General features: G+C 63.8%; 2 protein-coding genes across 3 annotated transcripts; one reads left to right on the top strand and one right to left on the bottom strand.

Annotated features, from left to right (window-relative positions):
• The first annotated feature begins 284 nt into the window (after positions 1 to 284).
• On the top strand, positions 285 to 10,458 carry CACFD1 (calcium channel flower domain containing 1). The gene is made up of 5 exons (XM_027051691.2): positions 285 to 497; positions 3,428 to 3,500; positions 4,919 to 5,044; positions 7,900 to 8,007; positions 8,515 to 10,458. The coding sequence occupies exons 1-5, from the start codon at positions 377 to 379 to the stop codon at positions 8,603 to 8,605; spliced, it is 519 nt and encodes a 172-aa protein (XP_026907492.1). The 5' UTR covers positions 285 to 376; the 3' UTR covers positions 8,606 to 10,458.
• Positions 10,459 to 11,121: 663 nt separating this feature from the next.
• On the bottom strand, positions 11,122 to 18,453 carry SLC2A6 (solute carrier family 2 member 6). Of its 2 annotated transcripts, XM_027051690.2 has the most exons (10): positions 18,236 to 18,453; positions 17,568 to 17,730; positions 16,277 to 16,483; positions 15,581 to 15,680; positions 14,838 to 15,049; positions 14,319 to 14,471; positions 13,549 to 13,657; positions 12,956 to 13,141; positions 12,600 to 12,745; positions 11,122 to 11,993 (listed from the first exon to the last, which is right to left on the bottom strand). In XM_027051690.2, exons 1-10 carry the CDS (start codon positions 18,325 to 18,327, stop codon positions 11,838 to 11,840), a joined length of 1,524 nt encoding a protein of 507 aa, XP_026907491.1. In that variant the 5' UTR covers positions 18,328 to 18,453; the 3' UTR covers positions 11,122 to 11,837. The 2 variants fall into 2 exon arrangements, with proteins under 2 accessions (XP_026907491.1, XP_053060374.1); XM_053204399.1 differs by lacking the exon at positions 17,568 to 17,730 and having other exon boundaries at positions 18,236 to 18,354.
• Positions 18,454 to 19,655: the final 1,202 nt, after the last annotated feature.

The raw sequence follows: 19,655 nt of genomic DNA on the forward strand, positions 1-19,655 counted from the left end.
CTAGACCCAATACTGAGCTGAACAAGCCCCACGCCACCCGTGGCGGTCTTCTTTTTCTCTACCCAAGAAGGAGGGACGAGGGAGCGTGGGGTCGAGAATGAGCCCCCACGCTGGCACACTCGTTAATTCTCTGCGAGGCCCCGGCCCTGTGCTGGTCCGGCTGGGAGGACCTGACCACCCGGGAGGGCGGGTGCCGCCAGGCCCCGCCCCCTATGCTGATCAGCGCGAGACCCTCGGGCGCACCCGCCACCGCCCTGCGAGCCACGCCCCTTATGCTAATGAGCGGCCGCCTCTCCCACAAGGCAGCGCGCCGGGCCAACGCGGCCGGCTCCGGAGCCCTTTGTGAGGGTGGCGGGCTGCGCCAGACAGCGGCACCATGAGCGGCTCGGGCGGGGCGTCGACAGCGTCCGTCAGCTCCGCGCCGCCCGCGCAGGAGGAGGGCATGACGTGGTGGTACCGCTGGCTTTGTCGCCTGTCGGGGGTGCTGGGGGCCGTCTGTGAGTACCCGGCCCGGGGGAGGGGTCGGCCTCACCGCCCACCGCGCATGCGTGTTCGGCCCCGCCCCTCCGGCGCGCCCCCGCGGGGAGGGGCTGGTGGGGCGGGGGGCGGTCTGCGGCGGGTGGGCGCGCGCGGAGCGGACGCCCTGGCGGTTGCTATGGTCCCGGCCCCGCGGCCCGGGCTCCCGCGGGGCCCGCGGCTGGGCTGGCGGCGCTGGGGACATTCCAGGAGGGAACGTGAACTACCGTGGCCGAGTTACTGCCCCCCGCGCCGCATCCGAGCGCCGGGACGGTGCGTGCGGCCTCTGCCCCGGGGGCTTTCCGAGACCTCCCGTGTGTTGCCGGGAGAGCGCAGCACTGCCCGGCCGGGAGGCAGCCTCACCTGTTGGCGCGGGCGGAGGCCCCCTTAACCTTTGGGCCAAGGCTGTTTAAACATGGGCGGGTGGTGCCCGGGCACAAGTAGTCCTCGAGGGAGGGCCGGGCAGTGAGCATCTGGGTCCTCACTGCCCACTCCGAGGCCAGTGCATTCCCTCTGCTGTCGACTCTGCGTCGGCCACCGCTCCTCTCCCCTCTTCATATCCCCCCAGCGCCGTCCCGACACACATCTTGACCTCAAGTTGCACGGAAGCCAGGCTCTTTTAGCACCCCGCCCAAAGAACACCGCTAGGAAGGCAGACCTGCTGCAGGAGTAAAATGAAGCTCATGTGGCAAATACGTGTCTGGTCTGTTCGAATGGTCTGCTGTCCTGTCCTGCGGCCCTCACCTTTGGGAGTCACTGGAGTGGGTTTGAACAGTGCCCGCTTGGCACAGAGGGCGGGAGCAGGGCAGATCCTGATCAAGTCGGCCGGAGGGAACACTGCTCAGGGTCCCCTGCCTGTCCCACAGTCGTCCCAGGTGGCTGGGTGCTGGAAGGAAGTTCAGGGGTGCAGGGTTAGGCGTGTGCTGTGCAGAAGGGCACACCCTTATCCAGAGGTGATCATGGGACAGGCCCTTCTGCAGATCCCAAAAAGGCCCCTGAGTCCCTGTCACTGCTGTCAGAGCGAGCATCTTTTTGACGTTGTAGGAGAGACTGGCGGCTCAGGATCAGGCTTTAGATAGGATCCTCTCAGGTGTGGCTAGTTGTTTTCCTTGCAGACTAGAGTGGGGGTCCTGTAGGGAGTGAGGGGGCCAGTGGTGGAGAAAGGAAAGGTTCTGCCTGTGGCCTCTGGGCCCTCACCCTCTCTCTGCCTTGGCTTCAGCAGCCCTGCTGGCTCCCGGGTTAACCCTGGTCTCCCATCCCGTTCTGCGCTTCTTAAAGTGAGGTACCTGGGCCGCCCCAGGAGCTCATGGTGTTGGGGCTACTCCAGAAGCATCAGGAGAAACTTGTGTCGGTTTCACCTGCGTATTTGGGGGGAGGTGATTGTTGTGCAAATACCAAATAGGAGACTGCAGGGTGGGGTGCAAGGCAAGAGTTTTAGGGATGCGATGCGGGGCGCCCCGCTGGCTGAGTCAGTAGAGCGTGCGACTCTTGATCTTGGAGTTGTGAGTCCAAGCTCCACATTGGGTGTAGAGATTACTTAAAAATAAAATCTTAAAAAAGTTTGAGTGATGAAACAGGAATTCAGATAAGGGCTGCGGTTCCAGCTGGTCACTTTAGGCAGAACGTCCGGGTCTCCAAGGGGTGAGACAGCCTCCGGGCTGGATTGTTAAAGGACTCCTTGCTGCAGCCTTCTTTCTGGGTTGAAACCTAGTCCCCCCCTAAGGTGGGCTGTTGGTGGGACAGTGGGGGCAGGGTCAGAGCTGGAGGAGAAGTACTGACTCAGCAGGGGCATTGTCTTGTGGGCACTCAGGTCTGTGTTCTGTGTCTCCGGGGAACCTTGCTGCCTGGAGGCTGATGGGACGTGTCCAGGCTGAGTGCCGCTAGTACGCAGAAAGTACCTCTGTCCCTCTAGGAGACCTTGGGACCACGCGAGGGCAGGCCCCCTGCAGTCTGGGTTCACTTCGCCTGGTTTCACCCTCCCCCTGCAGCCCGTACAGGGTTACCTGGGAGAAGAGCAGGAGGACTCCAGGCCCAGGCAGGGGTCAGGTGCCCGGAGCTGCTGCAAGTTTAATGAACTGGCTGCTGATTGCTGCCTCGGGGCCCAGCTTCCAGTCCCACCCCAGCCATGGCCCTGGGCAGGGCTTTGCTTCCAGCTGGGAGCCTGTGCCTGGGAACCGCCCGTTCTTGGTGAAGCTGGGCTGCTGGCTGTAGGGAGAAGCTGAGGGGAGTGTGGCACACCCACCCCTCGGGGTGCGGTTGGGAGCACTGGGCGAGGCTCCACCCTCGGGACCCCGGAGGAGCCACTTTCGGGGCCTGGTGTTTCAGGGGCGGCTGGGCCGGGCTGTGGCACTTGCCCGCACCCAGGGGACAAAACAGGCCTCAAAAAGTGACGAGGACGTCCCCAAGGTTCTTCAGCTGGTGTGCAGCTCACAGCTGGGATTGTGACCCAGGTCTCCCTGGTCCCAATTTTTGTTCCCGGAGGGGCAGCAGGCCTCGCCCCAGCAAAATCCAAGCCTCATTTTTGGCGTCAGAGGCTTCTTGTGTGGCCAGCCCTGTGAATGGTGACACCTGCCTGAACCTGAGGCCTGAGATCCTCTTCTCTTCTCACGTTCGATGCCTTGCGGCGGGTATTGGTACAGCTGGGGTGCGGAGGCCGGCCCTCCGGGCCCTGGACTGGAGACAGGGTGAGATGCCCTTGCAGCCGGCCGCGCCCTTGCCGCGGGGTCTGGGCCAAGCCGCCTCGCCTCTCCCAGTCTGGGTCCTCACCCACGACGTGGGGGGACTTACAGGGACCTCGCTTGTCTCAGATGGCAGAGTGCAGTGCTGGGTGTCGGAAGGGGTCTGCCAGGGGTCTTCCCTGGCAGGCTCTGTCCCTTCCTGCCTGCTAATCCCAGCTCCTGTCGCTTTCAAGGCTGCGCCATCTCGGGCCTCTTCAACTGCGTCACCATCCACCCTCTGAACATCGCGGCCGGCGTGTGGATGATGTGAGTAGCCCCGTGACTGTCCTGCCCCATGGGGCTGGGGGTACGTGGATTTCTGGTCGCCTTGCGGGGGTCTTCACCTCCTTTCCACCCTGCCGTGTTCACTTGTCCTGATTCTCACTAGGGCCAGGCCAGGGGGGACACTCACTCAGGCCTCCATTGGGTTTAGGGCCGGGGTCACAAATGCCTCCCGAGTGTCCACGGAGTGAGACTCTGCAGGCACTGTGTCTGCTACCAGGGGCCTGGCCTGTGGGAGCTCGGGGGCCGTCAGGGCTGCTGGAGGAGGCTTGGTGGAGGCTTGGTGTCTGGTGGGATTGGAGTCAGGTGCTGGGAGCTCCAGGTCGGAGGTGGGCAAGCCAGACGGGGCAGGTTAGAGCTGGTGTGGGGCCAGGGGCTAGAAGGCCCCAGGTGAGTTCCCTGCCCCGCTCCCGCCTGGGTAGCCTGATCCCGTTGGAAGGGCAGGCGGAGGGGGTGGGGTGAGAATCAGCCAGTGAAACTCTGGCCGTGCCTGAGCCACCTGCGCGTGAGAAGTGGCTGTGCACCAAGCATCGTCGGTGCCCACGTGGGGCTTGGCCTGGGAGGGACACAGAGGCGGACAGGGTGGGACCCTCAGGGAACTCAGGCCAGTGATGAGGCCTGTGGGAGCGGGGCCCGGGGCCCGGAGGCCTGTGCTGGCCAGAGGCAGTCAGGAGACCGGCCGGCCTGGATGTGGGGGGGTTGGGGGGACTGGCCTGTAGCAGGGGGCGTGTGAGTTGTGCAGAGCCCCTGCTCTGGGCTCAGGTGGGCTCCCGGGGCACCTCAGCTTGGGTTCTGTCCCTGGTAGGTAATGAGGGCACTTTCCTCCGAGGCTTGGGGTGGACGCAGGCTTGCTGTGGCATTCTTTGAGGGCCCGGCGTCTGTGAGCGTGACCCAGCCGTGGAGAACAAAGACTCCATGGAGCAGACCCCCTCGGTCTGTCTCCGTGGCTTCGCTGTCCCCAGCCGGAACACAGGAAGGAGGGGCAGGGTACGGGGCTTGCCAGGTGCCCTCCTCCCCGTGTGGGCTTCCCAGGGGTCAGCCCCCAGTGACTGTTGTGGGCTGATGACCTCCTCCTGGCCGTCCTGATGGGTGAGCCGCTGCCGGGACAGCTTTCCCCGCGCAGACGACGATGTCGGTGACCGTGGCGGTAACGGGGTGGCCGAGGGGCGGCTGGCTCTCTGCAAAGCGCCCTGTGTGGAGGAACCCCTCCGCGTGCTCACGGCAGAGCTGAGGGGCACCTTCCGAGACAGGAGGGGTGAAGGGAAGGCTCTGGTCCTCGGGTGGGGAGCGGCTCCGCAGAGGCGCTGAGGGGGAGCTGGGGGAGGGGGAGCGGCACTCTGGTGGGCATTGGGGCGCCCCTCCCCGACCCTGTCAGCCCACCAGCCTCTCTCCCCGCCCTCCAGCATGAACGCCTTCATCCTGCTGCTCTGCGAGGCGCCCTTCTGCTGCCAGTTCATCGAGTTTGCCAACACGGTGGCGGAGAAGGTGGACCGGCTTCGCTCCTGGCAGAAGGCCGTCTTCTACTGCGGGTGCGGGGCCCCCGGGTGGGGCTGGACGGTGCGGGGACTTAACACTCCGGGGCCCCCGACCCGGGTTCCCAGAGTCAGGGACCTGAAGGGCAGGCAGTGGCCAGCGGGCCTGGCTGGGGGGACCTCTCGGGGAGGGCGAGGCTGCGATGGCTTCGTGCAGAGTCCTCCTCCGACGGTGGGTGTGGCGTGTGACCTTGCGTCTGGGGGGTGAGCCCACAGCCGTGGCCGCCCGCACTTCCGCAGGGAGAATGCGTGCCCTGCAGCCTGTACGGGCTAGAGAAAAGTGAGCGGGGCCTGGACCTCTGGCCTGGGGTTTGAGAGTTGTTAAATTGACCCCTGGTAGGCCCAGCGATGTGCTCCTGTGCAGCCTTGCACGAGGGGTCCATCCCGACGCCCCGGCACGAAGGCAGGTTGCAGAACAGAAAATATTACCTGCCAGTGGGCTTCCCTCGATTTTCCTGGTTCTAACCGCAGATTCGCTGTGGGGCATTGTCCACCTGAGTCATGAGGTTGAATGAATTTCAGGGTGTGTCCCATGCACGGAAGCTTCTAGAACAGTGCTGGTGCGCAGGAGGCCCTTCGTGGCTTCCGACAGCAATGGCAATGGTTACCACGATTTAGGTTATCTTTAGCAATAAATGCGGTGATCTTGGGGCACCTGGGGGGCTCAGTCAGTTGAGCCTCCTACTCTTGATTTTCACTCAGATCATGATCTCATGGTTTTGTGAGTTCAAGCCCCACATCGGGTTCTGTGCTGACAGCTCAGAGCCTGCTTGGGGTTCTCTCTCTGTCTCTCTGTCTCCCTCTCTCTCTCTGCCCCTCCCCGCCTCTCAAAATAAGTCAACTTTAAAAAAATAAATAAATAAATGTGGAGTTCTTTATTCCCGGGTTTTTTCCCTTCGTGGAGGCCAGTTGCTTTGACAGCAGGAGATGTGCGTTGCATTCTAGAGCCGCTTCCTACTGGGTCTAAACCACAGAGGAATAGAGGTTCACAAAATACTATCTGCCATCGTGCCCCTTGCCTTGATCTGTATTTTAAAAATACTAACAGTAATATACATTTACTGAAAAGAACTTGGAAAATATTAAAGCTTTACTGCTTGGAACATTTTGGTATGTTTCTGTCCGTTAAAAAACTTTTTTTTTAATAGTTGTTTTTTTTTTTTTAAGTTATTTACTTTGAGAGAGAGAATGAGAGAGAGAGAGAGGGAGAGAGAGAATCCCAAGCAGGTTCTACACTGTCAGTGCAGAGGCCAGTGTGGGGCTCAATGCCACAAACCGTGAGATCGTGACCTGGACTGAAATCGAGAGTCAGATGCTCAACTGACTGAGCCACCCAGGCACCCCTGCAGGTTTTTTAAACTTGTTTCTTACACAGTATGACCGTTAGAAGTAAATTTGTGTCCTGCTCGTTTTCACTTAATACCGCGACGTAAACGTTTTCAGGATCACCGGTAAAGACTTCATAAGATTACTTTTACTGACAGGAATATTTATTCCACTCCCTGTGTCATGCTTTCTTCCTCTGTAAACAGTGGTACAGATTAAATTGAACCACAGTAAACAGCGATGAGCAGAACTTTTCCTGTGGTGCTTTCCCTAGGATAGATCTCTCCTTGGGCATGGAATCGTTAGGCTGTGGGTTAGTCATTGGAAAGATTTCAATATGTGACTGACTTGCTTTCCCAAGAGGCGATCAGGGTGTCTGCCTCCTCTCCACCCCGCTGGTGCTGCCCGTCTCGAGTCTGACAAGAATTGAGCTGTTTTTCTGAACGTTTTTACTAATTGCATTTTCTCTCCTGAAAATGTTCTAGTTTACTTCTTACCTATTGGCGTCTCAATGTTTCACTCAGCAAGTTATATGTTTCCTATAGTGAAGATTTCTTAACCCTTTGTTCTACTTCTCTCAGACATCTTTCCAGCCGGTTTCCCTTTAATTTTGTTGATAGAAGGTTTCCCCCTTGGTCTTTTTTTTTTTTTTCTTTCTAATTCCCATTATTCTTTTGCTACTGAAAGATTTTATAAGCACAGCAAAACCTCCCGGCCTCATGTCCCGCCTGAGTAGAGAGGCAGGCGGGCTTGCGGCGGCCCATGTGGCGGCCCAGTGTTCGCCTTAGCGCGCGGGGTGTGCGTGGGCGGGTGCGGCTGCTGGGCCAGACGGCTTCGCCCAGGGAAGCGACGGGACAGAGCACTGGTCCTCCAGCTGCGGTACGTCCCTGGCCTAGTTAACCCACTGCCACGGGCGTCTGGAAATCCCAGCCGGAATCGAGAGTCAGCCCGTGGACCCTCGAGCCAGCGGGGACACCTGCCGCCAGGGGGCGCCCAACCGTGGCGGGGACCAGAAGGAAACCCCTTGCCTTGTGCGGTTCAGGCTCTGGGATCTCTCTTGTTGAGATAAGGCTGGTTTCGCTGCACCACGAAGAGCTGACCTTTACCTGGTGCTGATGCTGTCCCGGGCCCTGTGTGTGGAGTTCACACGGGAGGAGTTCAGGAACTTGGCCCGTCACAAAGCCGCTAGGGAGGAACTGACAGCAGATTTTCGGGTCGGCCTGCTCCCCGAGGGGGTGGGTGGATGACCCCAGCGCTGGTTTACTCTGTGTACCACAGACCCTTCCAGAGGTCTGATGAAGGCTTGGGTCCTCGCCTCAGAAAGCACACGGAACTTCGCAGACAAGTGCACGGGTGTCTAAGGACTTTTTGAAGCCTGGCCGTGACCCTGTGTCTGGACTGATTTCTGGGGACCCTTCCTGCACCTGGCTCTCCGGGAGGGGGGGCCTGGGTTAGTCTGGGGAGCCGGGAAGTCATATGGCAGCCGCAGGGCAGGGGTACCGCCTTGACCTGGGCTTCTCTCCTAGGATGGCCATCGTCCCCATCGTCATCAGCCTGACCCTGACCACGCTGCTGGGGAACGCCATCGCCTTCGCCACTGGGGTGCTGTACGGACTCTCGGCTCTGGGCAAAAAGTGCGTTTGCCTCTCCCAGCCCCTGGGAGGGATCTTCACATCCTACCTCCTGTAGTCTTCTCAGAGCGGAGGGTCCAGGAGGGGCCCCTGGTGTCCGTTTGTGGGAACGGGCACGGCAGTTGTCAGTGACTCTTATCAGTGCCCCCAGGGTGTTTGCCGCTCACGGGAATGAGAGCAGGAGGGTTGGTGGACTTCCTGGTGGCCTGGCTGTGCCCCGCCACAGCCGACAGTGGGGATGGCAGGTCTGTGGTTCGGCAGAGCCTCTTCCCGTCCAGCGCCCACGCCTGGCGTCCCAGTCAGTTGCCGCCCTCTGCTTCAGAGCCCGGGCTGCAACTCTGAATCCAAGATCCCGGGCAGCCTGTGCCTCTCTTAGAGGCGGCTATCCTAGCAGCAGGGTCTCTGGGGACACCTGCTGTCCCTGCAGCTGAAACCTCGGTCACAGGCCAGGAATCTGCTGGTGGGTGGGAGGACTGGGCGTCCTGTGACACTGACTCGCTGTCTCCCCAGGGGCGACGCGATCTCCTATGCCAGGATCCAGCAGCAGAAGCAGCAGGCTGATGAGGAGAAGCTCACGGACACCCTGGAGGGAGAGCTGTGAGGCAGGTCAGGTGACCCGCTCCTTCCTGCTCGCCCCTCGGACTCTGTGTGAGCACGGCCTGCAGGGATGAGGCCTGGAGCGTTGACCCTGGAGAACAGCCTGGAAGAGGAGCCTTTGCCTAGCTCCTGTCAGCCCCCTTACACCTGTCCCTACACCTGGAATCCTCTTCTGTCTTCCCTCTCTCCAGATCTGTGTCTCCTGCCCCGGGCCTTGGCCAGCAGCAAGGAGACTGGCGGTGGCAGCAGGCAGGCAGCGTGGGCCTCGGGGTGACCCAGGCCGCAGGACTGGAGGCAGAGCGGAGCCCGCAGTGGCTGCGCACGGGCGGCCCGCCTGGCCCCGCCCCTCGCAGCTGGCCCGGCTCCGCTGGAAGCAGGCTGCCGGGTGGGTGTCCGGACTCACACCGCTCGCAGGGCCGCAGGGCCAGGAGGAGCTTCCTGGGGGATGCCGGTCCTGGCGTGAGCTGGGAGGCACGGCAACCTGGGCAGGGGTGGGGTGAGCCTCCTGTGGCTCTCCCTCGGGGCAGGGCAGCGTGCTGCTGCCCCCGGCCTCGTCCCGCTGCCCAGGCCCCTCCCCGCCGCTCTGCTCTCCGTGGGAGCCCACAGCAGTCCCGGGATGCTCCTCGAGTGCCCAGAGCAGCGGCTGGCTGGCTGGCTAGGGAGCGCCCCTTCCCCAGTTCCCGGGAACCTCGGACAGGCCACTCCGGGACGCTTGTCATGGGTCCTCCCCCACGGCCCCCAAGGGCCCGGTGCCAAGGAAGCGCGGAGGGCAGGCTCTCCCCTGCCCCGTGGGGCTGCTCGTCCACCTGTCTGTGTGCCCCTGCCGTGTCGGCCGTGGCCGGAGCCCAGGCAGCGGGGCCGAGCTCCGCCCACCTCCGTATTCCTGCTGGCCTGCCCCCTACTCTGGTCTCTGGGGAGCTGGGCAGGGGCCAGAGCCGCCTCCACCACCACGAGCTGTGCGCACCGGGTGCCTGGCCCGTGTGGGGGGCCTGAGGAAGCCGCCCTGGTGGGGATGCGCACTGTCACCCCGGCCTCCCTCCATCCACTGTTCCTGGTGTCCCCTGTGTGTTTCTCCCTCGGCCCGCTGCCTGCCCCGCCAGCCCGACCGGCGCCCAGCTGCCAGGCGTGTCTGGTGGGGCCTGGCTGAGCCTGGGCGGTGCTGGGAGAAATGGGCTGGTGTGGAAAAGGCTCGGTCTGGGGCCCAGCTCCCACTCGTCCTTCTCCCAGGGCCCCCGGCTGGGCCCTGCTCAGAACCCTGAGCTCGGGCCCAGCCCCCCTTTGTTGAAACCACCCCTAGAGCTGTGTCCAGATCCTTGCTTCCCAGAGGGAGCCCTCCTCCCTGGGGCTCGTTAGCATTCCTCGCAGGAGCAGCACTCACTGTCCTGGGGGACGCGCACAGGGATCCTGGTCCGCGGCAGCCCCCAGCAGCCTTCCAGCAAGCCCGACCTGGCCGAGCCCCGGGGGTGGCGTGGGCCCTGCGGCGTGGCCGGCGGGTGGGACACGTGCCTTCAGGGGTCCTCTGGGACCACCTTTCTCAAGCCAGCGCAGGGTTCAAAGGGCTGTGGGCTCCAGGCCTCTCCAGGCGGGCGGGAGTGTGTGTGTGCGTGTGTGTGTGTCTGCTCTGTGTGCCGTGGACAAGACCGTCTACCTCCCAGGAGGGGCAAGGGCCCTGCCCGCCCCTCTTGGCTCATTCTTATCTAGGAAGTGGGACGCGGGGGTCACTTCTGCCCAGCCCTCCTGCCCCTGCTGCAGGGGCCTCGCTGGCGGGGGTCTCCCTGCTGCAGGAGGGGAAGGGCTGGCTGTGTGTCCCGGAAGGTTGCACCTCCGTTCTGTCAGCAGGTCTGCTGGGGTGGGGGGGGGGGCCCTCTGACCCCTCAGTCACAGGCAAGAATGGACATGCTACGTGCCCGAGGTTCCCAGTGAGTGCAGCCGAGCAGTCCCGCAGCCGGGGATCCTGTCCCCCGCCCGTGTGGGCTGCCGCCCGCAGGGAACGTCTGTCTGTCTGGGTGGCAGAAGGGGCTGGGCTGCCAGGGCCCACTCCTGCCTCAGTGGGTCTGGACTCTGCCTTCTTGGGGTCCTCGTTCACGCTCCGTGTTTAACTTGTCTGAGCAATAAAGCCTGGCCGTGGTCTGAATGCTCGCTCACGCACTCTGCCTGCTCCTTTCTCCCTCTGATACCGTAAGTACGGGGGCCGGGATCGCTGGCCCTGGGAGGAACTGCCATTTTATCGAGGACCTTCTGTGCTGCTGGCCCTGTCCCAGGTCTGCTGGCAGCATCTCAGACAGGCAAGTGGCTTGTCGAGGTCACACAGCCGGGAAGGGCCGGAGCCTGTCGGATGGGGCCGTCGTGTGACCAGGCTCTCCCTCCCAGGCTGCCTTGCCCCTTCTCTCTGCCTCCCTGTGACCCCACAAAGCGGGCCTTGCCTGGGGCATTAGGCCATGGTAGCCTTGGCTGAGAGTTTGGGTCTGGCTGAGCCTGGCTGCTGCGTGGGCTCCCCCACCTACGACAGACCCCGTTCCCTTCCACGCCAGGGCCGAGAGCCTGATTTATTTTTACAAACGGGGTGAACGTGGTTTACAGACAGGGGCACTTAAGAGCCCTGTTCCCAGAGATCGGGTGGGTGTAGGAGGAAGGTCTGTATTGGGCTTTGTGCCCTGGCCTGGGAGTCCAGAATGTTCTCTGTGGCATCCACAGCTTTCAGAAGTGCAGATCTGTCTTCCTCCCTGTGGTTAGGATGCTCAATGGCGACTAAGTGATCAGAACAAAATGGCACGACGACGTCCTTGTGTGGAGCCGTCCACTGCCTCTTGCCCTGCCTGGCTCTGTCCTCATTGCAGCCCTGTGTGGGGCATCCTCTGAGCCTGAGTAAGGGCCAAGGCCCTGGGGTCACCCAGCGGGGCCTTGTCCTGGACCTTGGGCCGTGTACTCCCCTGCTCAGCCCCGGCTTCATCCTGGACCCCGGGCCACGTACTCCCCCGTGGCCCATGGCTGTCTCCTCTGCCAGCAGGTCTTGGCCGACGAGCGTGCGGCACGGCTGAGCTGGGGCCCAGGCTGGGGCCCAGCCTACCCAGAGCCAGAAGCGCACTCGGGAGGGGCCTGTCATGCTTCTGTCTGGTCCTGGGCTCCGTCTGATGGCATGTTGCGGTCGCCCCCTGGGCTTGGGGTTCAGGCTTGTGGCCCGCACAGAGGCCCGGCGTCCAGGCCTGGCTTGGCCCCTCCCAGGTGGGGACCCTGACCTAGTGCAGGAAGGACCTCCTCCCAGTGCGGAAGAAGGACTCGATCTGCTCCAGCGACCGGCCCTTGGTCTCAGGCACGCAGCAGCCGGTGAACAGCAGGTTGACCAAGCAGATGGCAGCAAAGAAGAAGAAAGGCACCTGGAGGCCAAAGGCATTCTGGGGACATGGAGGGAATGCCTGGTCACACGGGGGCTCCCAGCATGCTCCTGCTTCTCCCAGCGGGCCTCTCTGGGCTCCACAGCCTCCCGCGGTGCCGGGCCCCGAGGACCTCCTCCACTCGAGGGCAGCAGCCTGCCCGGGCCTGGACCTGGGGCCTGGACCTCTGGTCTCAGCCTCGGCTCAGACCCCCCCGCCCCCACCTCTCTCCCTCGCTGCCCGGTGCCGCCACCACAGCCTGGCTGGGAGCGCACTCCACATGCCCTCCTGCCTTGCCCCAAGCTCGTCTGTGCCTCTCTGCTGGGGCTGTGCTCGCTCTGGGTTCCCCCGACCCTGCCCTGACCCACTGGCTCCACCAGGGTAGGCACCCGCCGAGCTGCCCGGGGAGGGGTTTGAACCAAGTGTGTGTGTGGGGGGGGGGGGCATGGGGAAAGCGGGCACAGAGCCGGATGTGGGCTGACCAGCAGAGATCCATGCTGAGAGACCCAAACTGCCATGTGGACAAGTGCGGCCTTCTGGGCTTTGGTCCCGCCCCGGCCCGGGAGGACCTGTGTGGCACTTAGAGGCCGTGCCATTGAAGCCCTGAGCTCAGCCCCCGGCACTCACCACCACCAGCAGGAAGGACTTGGTGAGGGCGAAGGCGGTGAGCCAGCTGACCAGCACGCAGAGCCCCGAGGCCACCCCGCGGGCTTGCAGGGGCAGGATTTCAGACATTAGGAGCCAGGTGATGGGCCCCCAGCCCATGGCGTAGCCTGCCGACACAGGGGACGTGGGGCCTCTTCTGCCTCCACTGAGCTGCCGAGACCCCTCCCCAACCACCCTGACAGACCAGGACAGCGGTGCCCTGCCCGTGCCCTAGCACGTCCCCACACCTAAGCCCCAGACAGCCCCTCTCTGGCTGGCCTTCGGCCCTCCCGGCCCCCGCCCCCCGCCCATCCTGGTGGGGTCACTGCCACACCTACCCATGATGAAGAGCATGGTGGCCACCAGGGGCACCAGGGTAAGGTAGCTGGTGGGTGCGGCCAGGGGCTGCTCCGTGCCCCCCAAGGGCGCACTCTCGAGCTCCACGGTGCTGTTGGGAGTCGGAGGCTTTGGACCGAGGTGGACGTACAGCCCCAGCGTCAGGTTGGCAGCAAACATGATGGTGGCTGTGGACAGACCGGTGGCCCTCGGAGGGGCCGGGACCGTCTGAGCCCGGTGCTTCCTCAGCACCCTGCGCCCCGTGCGGCCCATTTCTCATCCAGGCCGCCGTCGTGGCCCGTCTGTGACCGGACACTTCCTGCAGGGCTCTGACCCTGCCCGCTTGTGAGCTGCTGTCACATCCACCGTGTGGCTCACGACTGGCTCGTTTGCTCACCCAAGCCCCAGCAGGTCTTTCTGGAGCAGCTCGTGGCCGCCAGGCCCTGTGCCGGGCGCTGGTGGGGGCAGGGCCGGCAGGGCAGGTCTGACCCAGCCATCCCCCCCCCTCGCCCCGGGGCTCCCAGTCACGTGGGCCGGCACACAATTGGCCCCTGCGGGAGGAGTGGGCCAGTGCAGGGGCCAGGCCGGTGCTCACCTGAGACAAAGAGCAGGACCTTGCGGCCAGCCAGGTCCATGGTGAGGGCAGCAATCAGCACGGAGAAGAGCCTCACGGCCCCCACAATGGCTGCATCATCCTTCGGGGGCTGCAGGGAGGGAGCCACCAGGGGCTGAGGGACCCTGGCCTGCTGCTCCTGTCCCACCCGTCCCGCACACGGCGCTGCAGGGCGCTCAGACGCCAAGCCGTGGCCACAGCTCCTTCGGCGCGTACCATGTGCCGGGCACTTCCTCTGCTCACCCAGCTGGGCCCCCTCAGCCAGGGCGCACGCAACTGCCGCCCCCGCCCCGGAGCCCAAGGCCAGCAGAGAGTCCGGGCATCACGGTGACTCGTGGGACTGCACTGTCACTAATCTCTAAATCTCATCTCCCTTTGAGCCCAGGACGGGCCGACGGAGGCCCCCCTCTCTGCTATCTCCATTCTACAGAGGCGGAAGCTGAGGTCTGCAGGGGCGTGGCAGATGCTCTGAACCTGGGGGTCCACGGCGCCCCTCCCCCCCAGGGCTCTCTGTGCGTTTCTATACAGCGGGTTCCTCTGCAATCCCGTCTGGCTTAAGACACGTGAGGTTACTCGCAAACGTTCTTCTGAGAACAGGTGCAGGGCACAACGGCGGAGAGACCCCGGCGGGCTCCACACGGCGCATGCGCCCCCGACCCGAGGTGCGGAGCAGGTGCTCAGTAGGGGACGGCCCCCGCGGACACGGGGGGTGGGGGGGGCAGAGCTGGGGCGGTGTGGGGCCCGGGTCTCACCAGCAGGACGGCGGTGCTTTCGAAGATGGGCTGCAGGTAGACAAGGATGGGCGTGATGCCCGTCAGCTGCTGCAGGAAGCGCATCAGCAGGGCGATGACGATGGGCCGGTACACGTGGGGGCTCCGGGCCTCGGCCCACGACACGCGGGTGCTCTGCGAACGTGAAGCTGCTCCTGAGGCGGCTGCGCCCGCCCCTCCGGCAGCCCCCACCCTGCCCTGGACTCCCTTCTCCCTTCCTCCAGGAAAAGACCCTGGGCACTGAGGCGGTCCGGCCACAGACCCCTGCCCGCCCCAGGCTCTTGGGGGAGCGGGTGGGACAAGGCAGGATCTCTGGGTGCCCAGGCATCGGCAGCGCGGAGCACGTGCTCTGGGTCGCGGCAACGCCTCCCCTTCCCCTCGTTCTCGGAGGTGGGATCCGCCGTCTCCCGCCCCCCCCCCCCCCCCCCCAGGACGAGCCGCCAAGTCTCGGGCCCAGTGGCCGGCTGCACCACCCAGGGCCTCGCACCCACCCTCCCGCACCTGTCTCTGGACGTTGTCCTGGATCTGCGAGAACTCCCAGCGGACGTCGGTGTCGGCCCCGCGCAGCCAGGCCAGCGCCCGCAGCGCCTCCGCGTCCCTGCCCCGCGACAGCAGGAAGCGGGGGGAGTTGGGCATGAAGCTGAGCAACAGGGTCATGACGAGCACAGGCCCTTCCCCGGCCACAGCCAGCCAGCGCCACGGCAGCAGGAGGCCTGGAGGTGACGACGGGGTGAGCGGCCGGCGTCCAGGCTGCACGTCCAGTCCCCTCCTATCGATGCCTCTGAGCGACCTGCTCTGTCCTCAAGCGCTAGTCCCAGGGCCGTCTCCTACAGGAAGCCTACCCTGCTTGCCTCAGGCCTCCGCGGTCTAAACCAGGAGGGGCTACAGGGATGGCTTGGCCTGAAGGAGGTTCTCGGAGTGTCTCAAGGGCCACGGCAGGGGGACGGCGGGGTAGACGGAGCAGGCAAGGCCCCGGGCTACTACCTCCAAACCCCCACCCCACCTCAACCGGATGTACCCTGCTCTCTTTTCTGCATGGGCTTCCCATGTGACCAGAGAGAGGCAGAGCGTTGCCTAGAGGTACACAGCACAGTGCTGGCTGAGCAAGTATCTTGTCCCCCAGCTCGGGGTTTGCTCTGGGGCACATTCGCTGCCTTTCCACCCACGGCTGCTCAGCAGCGGCACCCTGTTACCCGCCCGCCTGCACACAGGAGGTGCTCATTGCTCATCTGGACGATACTTGCCAAGGGCGTAGAGGGACAGTGACCCGAATACTGCCATGAGCTGGGGCGTGGCCCCCAGGGCCCCACGAACACCCGGGGGAGCAATCTCAGACACGTACACCTGCAAGACACATCAGCCCGCACGGCCTCTGGTGAGAGTTTAGGGTCCGGGGCCCGGCCCGAGACGGGAGAGGTGGCCCTGTGAACCTCGGGAGTTGAGAAGCGGGGGCTTCAGGTGGGGTTCTTATCCTGATCGGGACTCAGTCCATTTCCCCGTCAAGTGGGCAGAGGCACTTGGCTCTGAAAATGGGTGGCCTGAGATTGGGAACTGGAGCAGACTCTGGTTCCACCCCCGCCCCCGGGCACCTCTGCCCCCTTCTGGGCTTGCCCTGGGCCCGACATGGCGCGTGGGGAGCTGTGGGAGGAGTCCGAGGGATGGCTCGGGGCAGACACTTCCCCTTCCCCCCTTGCTTCGTGCAGATTTTCTCCAATTGAGCAATGTGCCTGATTGTCAGGAAATGGGGTAGGAACTATGGGGAGTCCAGAGTGAGGTCAGCTGGGGCCAGATTTCCCTGAAATGGGTTGCCCTGGTGGAGGTAAGCTGAGGCTCCCTGGCAAACATAACCCCCACTGACCAGATGGCTCGAGGGTCAGGAGGCTTTAGCTACACGGGGGCCAACTCGGTGCCGAGGCAGTGAGGGGCGGTCCTGGCCTTACCGGGATGCAGGCAGCTGTGAGCCCCCCGGCGAAGCCTGTCATTGTCCTCCCCAGCAGCAGCATCCAGAAGCCGTGGGCGCCTGCCATGAGTGCGTAGCCAGCTGCCGAGGGTACGGCTGAGAACATGATGCTGAGCTTCCGGCCCAGGAGGTCATTGAGGACCATGGCACTGAGGCCCCCAGCCGCCGCGCCCAAGGTGAAAACGGACTGCAGGAAAGGAGTGCACTGCAGACATGTGTGGGCACCCCGCACTCCCGCCCCACCCCCCATCAGAGCCTAGAGGCAGCTGCTTTTCCAGGCTGACCGTGGGATCCTGGGGTGCAGGACTCAGGCCCTGAATGGTAGTGAGCCTCCCATCTCCAGGCGTGTACAAGCAGCATGTGCATAGCCATTTCTTAAGAGGTGCCACCGTAGGGAGGCCTGCTCTGCAGAGGATGTGGGGCCGTGTGTCCATGGTGGTTCTGCTCAGCTGAACGCTTAAAAGTCTGATACTGGAGTATAGCAGACGGGAGTATTCTATAACCTAAAGCCCCTGGCATTATTAGACTTGGGGATTCTTGGATTCCCTGTGGAGTGGAGTGAGTAGGATCCGGTCAGTGACTTGGGCACATTGCTTGGTCTATCTGAGCCTCAGTTTCGTTAGCTGTTTTATGGGGGGGGAGGGGGGGCAGGAGTACCCACTCTTAGGGTTGGCCCCGGGAGTTAACCAGCTCTCACGTAAAGTATCCAGCACATCCCTGGCGCATACTAAGTGCTCGGCACACAATGGGTATTATCTTAGCTACTATGTTGTCATTGTACATTTGAGGCTGCTAAGATTGTAATTCTGGAATTCTGGGACTCTTGGGGCCTCTGCTCTTCCCTTCCACTCACCCACACTCTGTCCTGGGACCCCCCCCTCGCCCCAGCTGGCACCTCTTTCCATCGGCATCTGATGCCCCCATCATCCAGAGAGGCGTCTGCTCTGCTGTGACAGCCCGGCTATGGGTGGCGGGGGCAGTCTGGGGAGCCCTCAACCCCCCCAGGGGTGAGACCTGGAGGGGCACCTCCCCACTTGTTCCTTCCCACACCTTCTCCTTCAGCTCTCACTTCCTCCTTCTATTTCAGAGCCATCATCTGGCCTCACTCACCCACTGCCCCTCCTGCGGCCCAGCGTGATTGGGGTGGATGGGGGAGGGGGAAGACCAGGGCCCTAGAGGGGGCCCCACGCCTGAGATTGTGGGCGTCCCTGGCTTCGTGGGTCCCTGCTCACTCTGCCCTGCCCATCTCCAGCTCAGAGCATGGCTCTTACCCCAAACCAGGATGCCTGGGTTTTGGTCAGCCTCAGGTCTGGGTCCAAGGACAGCTCCAGAGCAGGGATGACAGGGGACGTGTAGACCAGGGCGTACCCAAAGCTGAAATTGCCCAGCACGGCAGCAAAGGTAGCCAGGAACACCCTCTTGTTCTGTGGGGCCCTGGTGGGGGGGTGGGCAGAACGATGAGGTCTTTGAGTTCCTCCTCCCCCAACTGCTGAACAATGGCTGCCCGCTCAGGCTGTGAGGGCAGCGCTTGGCAAGGGCTGGCTCCAGGGCCAGACTGCCAGCTCCCGGAGCCTGAGTGTCATCTCGCTTGGAGAATTCCCCAGGATGGTCCCCAAAGCCCATCCCCGTGGCTGAGGCACGGGTGAAGGAGCACTCTTCTCTAGAAGAGGAGGCTTGGTTTCTGCCGCCTGAAGCTTGCCGTGTGACCTTAGGCAAGCCCCTCGCCCTCTCTGGCTTTCACTCACCCTATCTGAGGCAGTTGGGGGCTGGGCCCGGTACAGGGGGTGGGGGTGTGGGGGGCAGCTCCTTAAATAAAACGAGGGTGTCTGGGGGCAGGAGGGGACCAGATGGACCCTTGCTGGACACTCATGGAAGGTCAGAGAAGGCCCAAGGCGGAAGCCAGCCCCTGCCCGCAGCCCCCATGCCCAGCGACTCTCACCCGACTCGCGTCCTCTCCCCCGGCGACGGGGACGACTTCTCAGGGAAGGTGTCATAGTCCGGGCCCTCGGCCCCCAGCAGCGGCTCCTGCATGGCCGGCCCCTCCTGGCAGTGTCCGTGCCGCCGCCGCCGCCGCCGAGTGGCCGGGTGCTGGGGGACAGCTCCGGCCGGGAGGCGCGTCGGGCCGCAGCAGCGCCGAGCATCCGGCCCGGGCCGCAGCCCCGCCCCTCGGCCGCGATTGGCTGCCAGGCGGCCCTGCGGAGCGGGCGCGGGCCAATGGGGCAGCCGCGAGCGGTGCGGCTGCTCGGGTGCCGGGGCTGGGCGCGGGCGGGGTGCGGGGCCCGGCCGGGCTTTCCCCGGGCGCGGACCCGGGGACCGGGCGGGGTGCGGGGCCCGGCCGGGCTTTCCCGGGGCCGGAGCCCGGGGGCGGGGCGGGTGCCGGGGGCAGGGCTCCGTTGGGGCTTTCCGGCGGCGCGGCCCTGGGGGCGGGGCGCGGACTGGGGCGCGGAGCTCTGGCTGGGGGCGTGGGGGCGTGGGGGCGTGGCTGGGCTTCAAATGGGCGTCACCCGTGCCTCGTGAGCCCCCGAGGACCCCCTGGGCTGGCCCTGAGGATGGGCACCCCGCACCCAAGGAGGAGACTCGACAGCCTTGCGGGGCCTGGAGGCAGAGCCCCTGCGGATTCGTCCGTGTGCACATGTGGGGGGACTGCGGACCACCCTCAGGTCCGGCGCCCGTGGCTCCTACAGGCCGGAGGAACGGAGCCCCGAGGGGCGCAGCGACTCGCCAAGGTCACAGGGAGAACCCTGGTCTCCAGCGAAGGCAGGACTCCGTCCCTGCCAGCTCGCGTCCTGAGTCACCGCTGGCCCTGCTTCCTCCCCTCCAGGGACGAGGTGCATTCGGGCTGAACCGCATCCCCGACAGCCGGGGTGTGTGTGTGTGTGTGTGTGTGACCCAGAGAAGAGAGGGTGGTGGCTCCAGACTTGCATTTTCCCCGTTTCTGGTCTTTTTTGATTGCAGGAATAAACGGCTTGTTGAAAATCATCCAGGTAATAAGATAAAATCACAAGATAAGAAAAGCAGAAACTGAATATCCCAGGAAGCTCACCCTCCAATAACAGCACAGTCACTGGGGCCCGCTGCCTCCTGTGGGCTTTTTCCGGGAGGGGCTGGATCCCACCCCATTCTGCTGCCCGGCTGGCCTCGTGTTATGTTTGAACTGATCCTTTGTTGTTGAACATTTAGGTTATTTCCAAGTTCTAGCTATTGTAACAGTGAGTTGTTTGAAAAAGGCGTTATATAGGGGTGCCTGGGCTGCTCAGTCAGTGAAGGGTAGGACTCGACTGCGGCTCAGGTCTCCATCTCACATTCGGGTTGTGGCATCGAGCTGGGTCTGCTTGGGATTCTCTCCGCCTCTCTTGTGC

The sequence above is a fragment of the Acinonyx jubatus genome, chromosome D4 (genome assembly GCF_027475565.1).
Source record: "Acinonyx jubatus isolate Ajub_Pintada_27869175 chromosome D4, VMU_Ajub_asm_v1.0, whole genome shotgun sequence".
Taxonomy (NCBI): Eukaryota; Metazoa; Chordata; class Mammalia; order Carnivora; family Felidae; genus Acinonyx; species Acinonyx jubatus.